General features: G+C 40.0%; 1 protein-coding gene across 2 annotated transcripts in view; it reads right to left on the bottom strand.

Moving 5' to 3' along the window:
- plekha6 (pleckstrin homology domain containing, family A member 6) overlaps positions 1 to 13,558 on the bottom strand; it is a 91,105-nt gene that overhangs the window by 64,242 nt on the left and 13,305 nt on the right. For both annotated transcript variants that reach the window (XM_059329833.1, XM_059329835.1), the window contains one exon: positions 13,134 to 13,206. In XM_059329833.1, the coding sequence (XP_059185816.1) occupies positions 13,134 to 13,206 (73 nt within the window). The remainder of the gene's footprint in view (positions 1 to 13,133; positions 13,207 to 13,558) is intronic.

The raw sequence follows: 13,558 nt of genomic DNA, 5'->3' as shown, positions 1-13,558 counted from the left end.
TGCTTCCCGTACAGAGCTCTGCACTGACACTATCTCCACTGAATGTTTGTGTATACGTGTGTGAGTGAGAGAGAGAGAGAGAGAGAGAGAGGGAGAGAAGGAGAGAAAGAAAAAAGGGGCAAGGGAGCAGGGAGAGAGCTCTGGGGGAGGGGCTTGTGCAACAATACCGTGTGTGTGCATGCGAGCATGTCTGTGTATGTGTGTTTGCACGAGATAATGATCATCCCATGTGACTCAGTGTTGCAGGAATCTCGGCCCCCAGCCAACTGTACCTGCTGCTCGTCTGCACCAATGACAGACACACACACACACACCCACAGATGCATGCGTAAAGGGACAGTGGGTAAACAGAAACACTTCTGCCTCTCTTCAATGCGTGTCGCCCACCCACATTTGCATGATTTATTAATGTCTGCATTTATAAACTGCAAGCATGCACATGTCTCATCTTGGACTATATGACCATAAACCACACAATGCAACATGCATAAAAAATACTTTATAATGATGTAAAACACAAAACTATTGCAAGTCATTTTACATTTCAGTGAAGCTAGTTTGAGGTATTCTCACAGGGAAACTGCCTAAATCGTATAGACTTCAAGAGTTTTTATTAGTGGTCGACCGATACGGGTTTTTTAAGGCCGATACCGATTATTTTGACATCAGTCTTAACCGATCCCCGATATGTGCTGCCGATTTTTTTGGGCCGATTCTTAAAGCCAATATTGCCTTTTCTCCCTCCATTTACATAATAAAAATGACACAATGATTACAAATGTTACACAAGCCTCAATTTAAACAAAAAAAGAAACATTTATTAACAAAACCAACAAAATATATTAACAGTTGGATATCAAACAATGTGTATGTTGTTCTAGGCCTGGAGGTGGTGGCGCCTCAGATGATCCACATATTTGATGTGTTTTTCTTTTTTCTGGTATCAGCAGCAGATCACCAGAGAATGGCAGATGTTGCACCGAGCCTTGCCTGGTATTGGTATTGGACTGAAACACCAGTGAAATACTCTCTCTTCACAAGGAAAAACACTAGGGGCAGACTACCATTAAGCAAAGTAGTCAACTGCATGGGGCCCCAACTGAAAGCACCCCAAACAGCTAGATTTATTATGATGTTTAGATATGACAAATTAAGAATTATTTTAATATTCAAACCCATTTTCTGTGGTAGCCTATTAGTGTAAATTAGTATTTAAAAACTTACATCATTATATAACATCAGTATATCCTTCACTTAACATCAGTGTATCCACCAAAGTGAACTGCAGTCAATGAGCCAGGACTTGTATGTAAAAGCCTGCTGACAAGGGTGCCGACATACTCATCTCAAGGCCCTGTACCCCCACCCCCACTACACAGAGCACTGTTCTCTGCACTGTTTATTCAAAGTTTATTAACATTAAACAGGTTGTGTGTCCAAAATGCAAAACACCGAAGTAGACCCGATGAATGGTTGTCAAGATATGCGAACAACACACACACAAACACACATGCACACAAAAACAAACACAGAGAGAGAGAGAGAGAGAGAGAGAGAGAGAGAGAGAGAGAGAGAGAGAGAGAGAGTCCTACTGTAAAGCATTGGTAACTGGTGTATGAACAGATGCCGAATTTAGTGATAATACAAGATATTTATTCTAGTATTTCTTATTGTCGCAAATCCTTCCTGATCTCTCACTGGTTCATTCTGCCTTGTTTTCTCTTTCTCTTTTCATTTGAGACCAAGAGAAGGATGGAGAGAGCCATGAAAATCAGGCCTAGCAAGACTCCACTGGCACCTTCATCGCCTCCTTCGTCTTCAGAGGTGCCTGTACGAGTTCCCCAAGCACACTGGCAAAGCCCAAGTAACTTGCTCATGCTACACTCACCACTGGTGAGCTGAGCCATCCACCCCAAAATGCCCTTTCCCCTTGCTCCACACCCAGCCCAGAACCACAGACTATTCCTACAAGTCCTGAGACACTAATTAGGGAGGGGACTTCCTTGACACTACCCTAGCCACCCAACAAGGGATTCAATGGGAATTCCTTTCTCTATCCTATCAGTTCTGATTTCAGTGCAACTAGTGGATATGATTGTTCTGTTACCGACAGAGTGGTTCCAATGTATCTTTGCATGCCAAGTAATCACCACACGACTCTACTAGTGGTTCCCCTGGCTCAAGAGAAAGGAGATACTGACTGAGAATGCATCAAAGTACATAAATATAAAAAATGAATCACTGGCTGCTGGGATCTTCTTCTCTGGGGGGAGATGGACAAGTACCTCAGACTGAATGGGATACTGTGGCCCGAATGACTTCACAGTTAAAAACAAGTACCCTCTTTCATTGATATCATCTGCTTTTGAGTTACTGTCCAAGGAGTTGGGTGAGTGGAAAACTACCTTCAACAGCCCCTGAAGCCACTACGAGTGTCTGCTGATGCTCAAAACTGTAGTTTCATATAACCAAGGCCTCCTTCCTGGGTTGCTACCAGTGACCACAACCATATATCCAGGATGGAGCTGCAGCAGGGGCTTTGGAAATTTCTGCTGAAGATTCATGTGGGACTTTTTCCCTCCTGCTGTGGTCCATGCTGCAGATAAATCATTTCTTTTTCAAAAATTCTAATACTTCCTGATACTTCCCGTCTATTAATGGCCAACAAAAAAATAATTTCTAACTTTGAAAATGTTCATGTGAAGCGAATTATGGAAGGTCTATGGGAATGTAATGGGGCCCCTTTAGGGAGTTTTCCTACTGAGATGTTATTGCAAATCATCCATGAGTTGTTTCAGGGGAGAAGTGGGTTGCAGCCCTCAGGGGGCCCAAACAGCCTGGGCTCCAAGCAGGTGCCTGCCTTCCTTTTCAAAAGGGAACCTACCATGAAAGTTAACTTCTTGGAGTTCATTATGGGATTTAAGATAATTATCTTGTTGAATTAGCCACTAGAAGAAGGAAGGAACTCTGGTACCTCCCTCTATTTGGTGAGTACCTCCTTCAAAAACCTAGAAAGATCCTGGCGAGTTTTGAACAATGTCCTGCATTCAGGGCCCAATCACAACAGTACACTGCTGTCCTCATCAGCTTTAGGAAGGGAATCTGCTCCTGATATTTAGCAAATGTTTTATTGTGTCTTTGTTTGACAAAGAAGACAGGGATGTTCTGCATTTCTTGTGGTATAAACAGAATGACCTTGACAATTATGTACTGAATTACCCTATGCGTGTCACATGCTCAGCCACTGCCTGTCCACAGCTGTTGCAAACTAGAGCAACCCTAGAGGGGGAGAAAAACTTTGGCAGTGATGGTCATCATTTCATAGAGATGGACGTCAATGTAGATGATGTACTCAAATTGTTTCCAACAGAGGATAAAGTGGTGGATGTTGAGAGAGTGTGATAATAAGATATCAACCTCCACAAGTTTGTATCCAATAAGGCAGATGTCATGATTCATTTTCTACAGAGGATTGGGTATAAAACATCAAAGCCCTGGACCTTTTTTGCCTATGCCTGTTGGGCGAAGCCACTTGGAATATGACAAGTGACATGTTCATGTTCAACATCCCTGAAGGAAGGCTTCTTTTAAAAGAGCTCGTTTCTTAAGCTCATAGAGTGGCAGATATGGCAGGTCACACCACAGGAGCTTAACAGACTAAATTCTCTCAAATGAAACACTTCCATTTCACTATCAAAGGCGGGAAGAATTGAGCTGTGTGTCTTTTTGGACACTCAAGAATGAAGGATGGTCTCACAGAGTTAAGTTTTCCTGGATTGGAACTTGATATTGCAGTGTTGGCCAATAAATTAACTGAAGTAGTCAAATGACAGCCTGCCCACCCATGCAGAATAGTGGAAATATGTCTGCAGAGAACAATCAAACAGATCATGCTCCAACATCTTTATTGGCAGGACCGTTACAGAGCACTGACTGGCTGACAGGGCTTGTCTATTTGCTTAAGCCTAATAGTTCAGCATTAAACAAAATTTTCTTTAAGCCGAACTCCCCAGGCTACAGCCCTCTTCACCAAGGCCCAAGAGAAGTAGCTGAGCACTAAGCACTTTGGTTGTTTCTCTTCATGGCAAGTACTGACAAGGGCCATAGTTATAGTTACTAGGACATATTGCACAACATTTCCACAAGCTACTACATGACCCAAACTGTGTAAATTGGCATTTCTGTAAAAGATGTTTCACCTTTACTGACCTCACAAGGCTCACATCTTAACAGGGTGCAGAAGGAGGTGTATGAGGAAGAGATTGGTGGCATTAAAGTATGATTGAACTTCAAAATGCTTTCTCAAGAAGCTCCAATCTCTTGTGGATGAATGGTCTTCTGCAGGTAGGATGCACACAGTCCAAGTCTGAAATCACAACTATCCTCATCCTTGGAAAGAACCATGTTGCGATGTTACTTATTAGCTATCACCACGAGCAGATTAAGCATCAAGGAAGGCACATTACAGAGGATGCTGTCCTTGAAAATGGTTTATGGATAGTTTCAAAGACAGAAATCAGTAGCTTTATCTGTAAGTGTGTATTGTGCACATATCATTAGGGAAAAGTAGAGCAGCTACAGATTTCTGACTTACCACCAGAGACTCTATAGCTGTGTTTGGACTAAGGGGGAAAGTGGCCACCGGGAAAGTCTCAGGCCACACCCTCAGAAAAGTCCCATCACTCAGTGTGTTTCGACTACAAGTTAGCCCCCAGAGGGATTTACGAGACTCCGGAGGTGACGTATTGTTTTCGCCATCGCTAACTGTGCACAACGTCAGCAGCTGAAAGCAGCATGGCTAATTATGCACAGAGTCTCTGCTGATCATAAACATAGTGATTGTGAATTAAAGACATCACTAACTGTGCACAGAGTGTCTGGTGCTTGTTGTAAACAAACAGAGATCGCTAAGTGAACACCTCCTGCAGCAGCAGCACATACACACTGTACTGCTACAGAGCTAACTGTAGCTAGCTGCTCTTCTGAACGAGCCGGCATCCAGCTCATTAAGAAGAGTAAGAAGGAGTCTTGGATTTGTCTCCAGTCGTTTTCTTGAAAAATAGTCGTTAAGGGGGTCTGAAAAGTCGCTAAGTTTAGCAACAAAGTTGCTAAGTTGGGAACACTGCTTTGCCGTCTTATACAAATGTCATGTGTTGTTGTCGTGTAGAGTACTATGTCACATACCCCTTAGCGGTCTATCCAATCAGTAACCTGGCTGTTTTCTGGGGAGAAAAAAGACCCTGCTCTTCAACAGGGATGAAAGAGTCCCGACAAAAGCCGGCTCCGGACTGCTCGTATTCAAATTAGGGGCGTTTTGGCGAGTGAGACCCGCCTCATTCCGGGTATTAGCCAGGTATTGCCCGGTAGTGGAAACAGCCCTGATAAGAACCACCCTTTACATATTGTGTATATATGGATGTTTTGGGTAGTCAACACATGGTGGACTAGAGATGACAGTGCAGAGAACAAAAAGAGAAGGGTTTCATTGTTAACATGTACATCTACAAGAGATGACCATGTGAAGCTCAACTTGCATCAATGGATAGGATGTACAAGAGATAGATTACTTCTCAGTAAACATCCAGGACCACGTACTTCCTGGTTCTCAAGAGATTTCAGACCCATTTTGGATCTCTGCTTTCTGAACCGATGCATTGATCTCAAGAAGTTCCATATCAAGGGATTACAGAAACTTCAGGAACAGATCAAACTTATGGTCGCATACTTTAATATCTGAAAACACAGGAAATGTTTGTGTTTTACCTTTCAGGGGACAGAGGGCTACTCCCTGGTCACCATATCCTCCCTTAACAGGACAAGAACACTGGTCCCTGGTTAGAATACCCAGGGTTTAACTCATCTGCCATCCCTCCACCCCAACAAGGCTAGGCTGAGATTTTGTTGTAAACAGTCCAATGTTGCTGAAATGTATGACTGTACTGCAACAGTCTCCCACTTGAGCTAGCTATCCATTAGTAATAATTGACACAAGCTTCATGTGGCAATTTACCACGTTGACAGCTAACATTTATGTGTCATCCTCTGTGCCTGAAAATTGTGTGGAACACACTAAGAAACAACTTAAGAAGCAACTTTTCAGCAAGTACTTCAGTATTGCACTGTTGGAAACATGGGGGACTCACACAGACAGAATATAAAAGAATGGTCAAATTTATGCAACAAAGGCTGATATGGGTCAAGCCAAAAAGACTGGATCCCAAAATTCCCAAAGTAAACTTTTTGTGGTCATCTGGCTATTTTTCTCAGACCTGACAAATCTCCTCCACAGCACCAGAAGGCATTATATGAAAAGTGTAGCAGGATGAGTTGATTGTTGGTTTTGGTCTCTTCTGGGTTTTTTTTCTTATTAGCCAGAACTGGATGGTAAAAGGTGCTTGATAATTATCGGGATGTGCTTCAATTATCTTTCCCTCATAGTAGGAATAAGAGTCACTAACTTTTTCTAAAAGCTTCTTGGCCTCTGTATTTATGTTGTTACTTAAAATAGTTCAGTATTGTAGAGTTGGAAACTTGAGGGACTCACAAATGACAGCATATAAAAGAAAGGTCAAATTAAAGCAACAGAGGCTAATATGGGTCAAGCTCCACAGAGACTCCTAAAATGCTAAAATTCCCACAAATACTAAATAAAACTCCAGTGATTGTTGTTCGACATCATTTTGACATCATCAGGCTTATTTTCTCAGACCTGACAAATCTCCCCCACAGCACCAGAAGGCATTATAAGACTACAGGCTGACTAGTACTAGTACTAAACATGACTAGTCAGCTGATGTAGTGGAGTTCCTCTTCAAAGCCTGTGTGCAGGCCTTAACATAATGTATAAATGAACATCCGTTACATTAGCCCTTGCCAGTCAAGTTCATCCAGTGCTGATTAAGCCTATCCCTGGCAGAGAAGGCTTCTGTATTTTGCAATAACCAAAATTGTGGAATCTGTTGCCTGTAGCAGCTTTCCCTGACTGGTGCACTAGAACTTACTACTGTGGGACAGGTTGGTATTTGTAAAATGCTAGTGTGGCCGTTAGTTGCACTTGAAGAGAGCACTCCTGGAGGTGGGGAAGATATGTGAGCTCTCCTACAGGGATGCACCATAAAAAGATGTCAAGGGTGTGTAATTACTCTAACTGCCAGAGTGAGGGGACAAAAATTCCACGCTTCAGATTATTTGAGAGTAGATACAAAAAAGGTTTAACCAGTTTGTACAACCATCCCTGTTCATCAACTCATTAAAACTCAACACTATCTAAAAGAAAAAAATATATATATATACATATATACATATATATGCATACACATATATATATGTGTATATGTATATATGTGTATATATATATATATATATACACATATATACATATATATATGTATATATATACATATATATATATATATATATATATATGTATATATACATATATATATACATATATATATGTATATATACATATATATATATATACATATATATATATATGTATATATATACACATATATATATATATATATATACATACATATATATATATATATACACATACATACATATATACATATACATATATATACATATATATACATATATATATATATACATATATATATATGTATATATGTGTATATATATATATATATACATATATATACACATATATACACACATATATATATATATATAGAGAGAGAGAGAGAGAGACACAGAGAGAGAGAGGGAGAGAGAGAGACACAGAGAGAGAGAGAGAGAGACACTGAAGTTTTATTAAAATGTATATTAATATGGTGTCTTAACAGACACTCTAACTGTTTTTTAGAGGAGCTAGGGATAGCCCTGTAAAACACAATCCAGACAAAACCAGTCCTGTGCTTTTTCTCTTACCCTTGTGCCCATTTTTTGGCCCTTGGTCCTTGCTGGCATAGCAATAGCAGTGGTAAATTGCACTGTCACAAATTCCTCCCTCCACTGCTCCCTCTCTCTAAGCCTTCTTTTCCAAAACACAGCTGGGCCGGGCAGAGACGGAGGGAACAAAACATACGTGCTCAGAATAAAGAGAGAAGCCCCCAGCACAGAAGGAATTAACATCAAAATAAGAAAGAAAAGACAAGCATGGGCCATGTTTGTAATTAGATGTTTGTAAAATGATCTTAACCGTAACCTGGATTATTTTGTCAAATGGTTACAGAGAGAGGAAGACAAAAGGGACAAAGGACTGTGTATACAAGCAAAAAAAGAAATAGTACAGCAGTTAATCCAGAAGTGACTGTGTTGTTGGGTGGTCTACTTTTATCACAGCATGTTTTTGTATGCATCTTGTGGGACTATCCTGGCCTCATTGCTGGAATCATGCACAAGGTTATTCAAGGCTGCAATCAGCTCTGAGGTAGAGGACAAACAGGAGTAACAACAGATCACTCAGGCATGAGTCCCATCGTACAGGACAGTTACTGTAAGACCGTTAGTGAAAGACAAGAAAAGTCCCCTGTAGTCATTACAGGACTGGAATACCACTGCATTTTCAAAGGGAGGGAAATACAAAGCAAATGTATTTGGATACATATTTAATGAAAATAACAGAATGATACATTTTCTATTAAATTATAAAGTTTAATAATGACATGTAGAGGTCGACCGATATATCGGCCCGATATTTGCGTTTTTTACTTGTATCGGCATCCCAAGCCGTTCATTTTGACATCCCTAAAAAGCATCAAACATTAATTTTAGATTAATGAGATAATAAATGACATTTGCACAATGTCTGTTTTAGAGGTCGACCAATATATCGGCCGGCCGATATATTGGTCGACCTCTAAAACGATATTTGCGTTTTTTACTTGTATCAGCATCGGCCGATACGTGCTTGCGTTCACCGACCCATTTCACTGAGCCAACAGCAGGCAAGGCTCGGTGCAACATCTGACATTCTCTGGTGAGCTGCTGCTGATACCAGAAAAAAGAAAACCACATCAAATATGTGGATCATTTGAGGCGCCACCACCTCCAGGCCTAGAACAACATACACATTGTTTGATATCCAACTGTCAATGTGTTTTGTTTGTTTTGTTAATAAATGTTTCTTTTTTTGTTTAAATTGAGACTTGTGTAACATTTGTTATCATTGTGTCATTTTTATCATGAAAATGGAGGGAGAAAAGGCAATATCGGCTTTAAGAATCGGCCCAAAGAAATCGGCAGCACATATCGGGGATCGTAAAGACTGATGTCTTAAATAATCGGTATCGGCATCGGCCTTAAAAAACCTGTATCGGTCGACCACTAGTACAAACATTCACTATAAATGTTAATTTGTTTTACCTTCAATATTTTCTTAACCATTCAATCATCAGCTAAAGTCAATGAATAAAAAAATGTATCAGTAAGTGTAAAACCATTGAAAATAATTGAGTTCAGATTAAAATTAATTTGGCTACTTTTATCACTTGCAGGCTAACTGCTCTGAAGTGAAGGGGCTCTGACAGGAAAAGTAGAATCTCTTTTTTTGGAAGTGAAGTTCAATACAGACTAAATCTGGTTGTAGAAGGCCCGACATGTATGTTGGAGAACAGCCACAGCCACTTACAGTATGTCACAGCTTTATGTGACATAAGAAATCTGTTTTGCCAGCAGCTATTTTTCCTTTCTGATAATGTATCACTGTCTCTGTGCTGCTTTGTTTGTGCTTGTTTAATCTGTGTTAATGAAGATGAAACTTTGAAAGAATAAATTCTTTAAGATTCCGTTTAAGTGTTTTATTTTCAGAGACTGCAGCCAGCATTACCATGGTGATGTACTCGGCTGAAAAGAGAGCTACTGTCATGAGAGCAGAGCCAGGCTGCAGCCCAAAGTTAGCTCAGTGACCCATTAACGTGCATGTGAGAAATGATGAGTGTGTGCATACACACATCTTCACATATGCACTCAAACACAAACACTATGCTCTTAATATGATTACAGAAAATGGTCAGCAGTGATGGTCTGAGTGAAGTATACAAGGCTAGCAATGATCTAAATAGTTGGGTGAAGTAGTGTTTTTATTCATAGATATACCTCTGTCTACAAAAGATCTCAAGCAGATTTTGGTGATATCCTGTACCATACACAACATAATCCACCCAGGTTAAATATAGCAGTAGTACAAACGTTTAGACTTTACAGGAAGAATGACTGAACTACTCAAAACTCAAGTGATCCACTGCCAAATCGTGATCTGAAAATAACTTTCAATAATGAAAAAAAAGAGGAAAAAAAGCCCACCAAACTTTAACTTGCTGTTAGCAAATATTTACCACCAGTAGAAATACTTACAGTACAGCCTGACTGAGTTATGACAACATGGCCTGCTCCAAAAAGACAGTTCAGACAGGGACGTCCGACACGTTTTATGCGGCAACCCCTGCATTGCAGGCTGCCGGCGTGGAAATGTACGGTGGCCCTGAAGTGCAAACCACACCAGCGATTCACACAACACACCAGCAATTCATCAAAACGGAAAGGGTAGGTATTGGACACTGATCCTCCTCCTGATTGGTTCCTGCCTCATTTGCTTCTCCGTAGTCAAACCAGCCGCCCCTATGTATATACGTATATGTAGTTCGCCCGTATTGTGATATTAATGGTAAATTCATTGAGACTGTTCAGAGCGAGCTGACATGAAGGATAAACACTTTACTGTCATTCTTTCTCACTTTGCAGTATAAAACTCTTACCTGCAGAGAGGAGATGAAGTATTAACTTTACATGGACACACCACATGATATAATTGCATTGCGCGGATATATTAAATTATATCAAAAAATAATCTGTTTCCAATCAATAATTCCAGTCTAATATAGGAGGACCTTGGGTATCTTCTCATTCACAAACTTACAGAATGTGTCACTGTGGAATATCAGAATAAATGCCCTTTGATATTTACTGTACAGTAATTATCCAAGCACATTGTATTGTGAATTTCGCCGACACAACAAATACATTTTCAGCGCGATGCAATTTGATTATATCACGTGGTGTGTCCATGTAAAGTTAATACTTCATCTCCTCTCTGCAGGTAAGAGTTTTATACTGCAAAGTGAGAAAGAATGACAGTAAAGTGTTTATCCTTCATGTCAGCTCACTCTGAACAGTTTCAATGAATTTACCATAAATATCACAATACGGGGGCACTACATATATAGGGGTGGCTGGTTTGACTATGGAGAAGAGAATGACGGCAGCAACCAATCAGGAGGAGGATCAGTGTCCAATATGTACCTACCCTTTCCGTTTTGATGAATTGCTGCCGTGTTGTGGCGAATTGCTGGTGTGTTGTGTGAATTGCTGGTGTGGTTTGCACTTCAGGGCCACCGTAGACACGCACCACCCAAACTGAAATGAATTGACGCGTCCGGCTTCCCTGTCCCTGTCTGAACTGTCTTTTGAAGCAGGCCATGTTGTCGTAACTCAGTCAGTCAGTACGTTTACATGCACAGCTTACTCGAGCTATGCTCAAAATGTCTCTTTCCTCTTTGCTCTGCTGGCCGCGCAGGGTAATTAAACATTTAACCAAACAGGCACAGTCGCAATAGTGTTATCATTGTCTTATTTTATTTTCACAGCATAGGTGCTAATTTAATGTAGGGCAAGGAGAAATAGTTTTACTTATGTACCATGGCTTTACCACAAAATCGAAAGTTAAGTGTAAGTCCACCTTAAACAAAGTTCAAACAATCGATCCGTCAATGCATATAACAACACTGCCACCTACTGTTGAGGAGTGCGGCCATTTGTGAATCACGAGCTGCTTGTTTGTTGATTTTCTCAACAAGAACGTCTCAAAAATACGTCATTGAGGAAAGAGATGCGTGTGTGTGATTGGCGATCCACAAATGCTGAATCACACTTCACAAACAGCATTTTCAGTTTTACAAATGTCTTTTTTGTTTTTATAAATGGAAAACTGGGTATTTACAAATACACAATATATTTACAAATACACACTTATTTGTAAAAAACAAAATACAAGTTACAAATTAGAAATTTGTATTTGTGGATAGCAAAACACGTGTGCAAATCAAGGACTATTTGTAGATCACCCTCTATGCGTTTATGGGTATTCATGAGGCAAATTCAAGCCCATACATAGCAACCAACATGGCTGAGTTATACCTGATTTTATCATTTCATGTCATTTGTGGACGCTGAGACCAAAGCCATAGTGTGTGCAGAAACTATTAGTCAGGCGGCTTAGCTAAATAAAGGGGACGGTTTCAATTTTTGGTAGGAGCCACTTCATCAAGATTGTGGATCAGAGATGGCACCCATATAAAGTCGATGAGAACCAATATATCTTCCAAGCCACTCAGAAGGTCAATCTATCTGTCAAAATCTACCTTTTCTTGGTCAAGGAATCATTTAAAACTATTGAGAATATCGCTAGATGATTATTTGATCAAATAGATATGTTCATTTTAACCCAGACTGGTAGGTCTTGAAGTGCTGCAGCAGGGAATCCTGAGTTGAAAATGTTTGGAATCTATGTTCACGGGAGAGTGCTGATTAGCTTCCATGTACACTGCTAAATAAAATCAAGGGAACGCTTATCTCATGTCAGACCTTGTATATACATTTTTCCCAACAGAAAAAGTAGATTTTGACACCAAGATTGACCTTCTAAGTGGCTTGGAAGATATATTGGTTCTCATAGACTTTATATGGTTGCCATATCTGATCCACAATCTTGATGAAGTGGCTCCTACCAAAAATTGAAACCTATGGTGATAAAGAGCATGTGGAAAAAAATTGATGCTTTTGTCAGACGTGTCCCTTTTATTCTTAAATCTGGTCCCATGCAGCCTGACTATATGCTTTTCTGCTGTACTTACACATTTCAATGATTTTACACATCATCAGTAAGCTGTATGTTTTTGTTGTTTCAGAGGTGACAAGCTAAATGAACAAGATTAACAGGTTTGTAATACACACACTAGCAACACACACACACACACACACACACATATAAATATATATATATATATATATATATATATATATAAAAGAAGACAGCCTTTCATCACAAATACTATAAACTGAAAGTCAGAAGCAGATATCTGAGCTAAAGAACAGAATGAAGCACAAACCTTTGTAGTAGAAGAGACATCTGTCGGTGAGGACAAACCACCTCTTGTTCCACTGCTTCACTCCACTGCTGGCCTGTCGGAACAAAAGTCACACACTTCTGAAACCTGTTGTGCAAAGCTCTCTCCACACTGTCAACATGTACCGTACTAATGGTGTGTGCCTGCAGGTGAGCTGGCTGCATCTCTCCTGCCACCAGGAGCTCCTCGTGCAAATCATTCAGAACAGACATGTTTTGAATGGGCAGTAAAGGAGCATTTTACAGATGCCAACCTGAGCAGTAAGTTCTGACAGCAAGTACACTGTAAAAAAAAAAATTTTGTTTTTATGGTAAAAAAAACGGCAGATGTGGTTGCCAGAACTTTACCGTAATAAATATGGTGCAACTTTTTTTAATATTACAGTAAAATGATATTAGCACTGTTAA

Source organism: Centropristis striata, chromosome 3, assembly GCF_030273125.1.
Source record: "Centropristis striata isolate RG_2023a ecotype Rhode Island chromosome 3, C.striata_1.0, whole genome shotgun sequence".
Lineage (NCBI taxonomy): Eukaryota > Metazoa > Chordata > Actinopteri > Perciformes > Serranidae > Centropristis > Centropristis striata.
The sequence above is the reverse complement of the archived record's forward strand: the minus strand, read 5'-3'. Positions and strand labels throughout refer to the sequence as shown.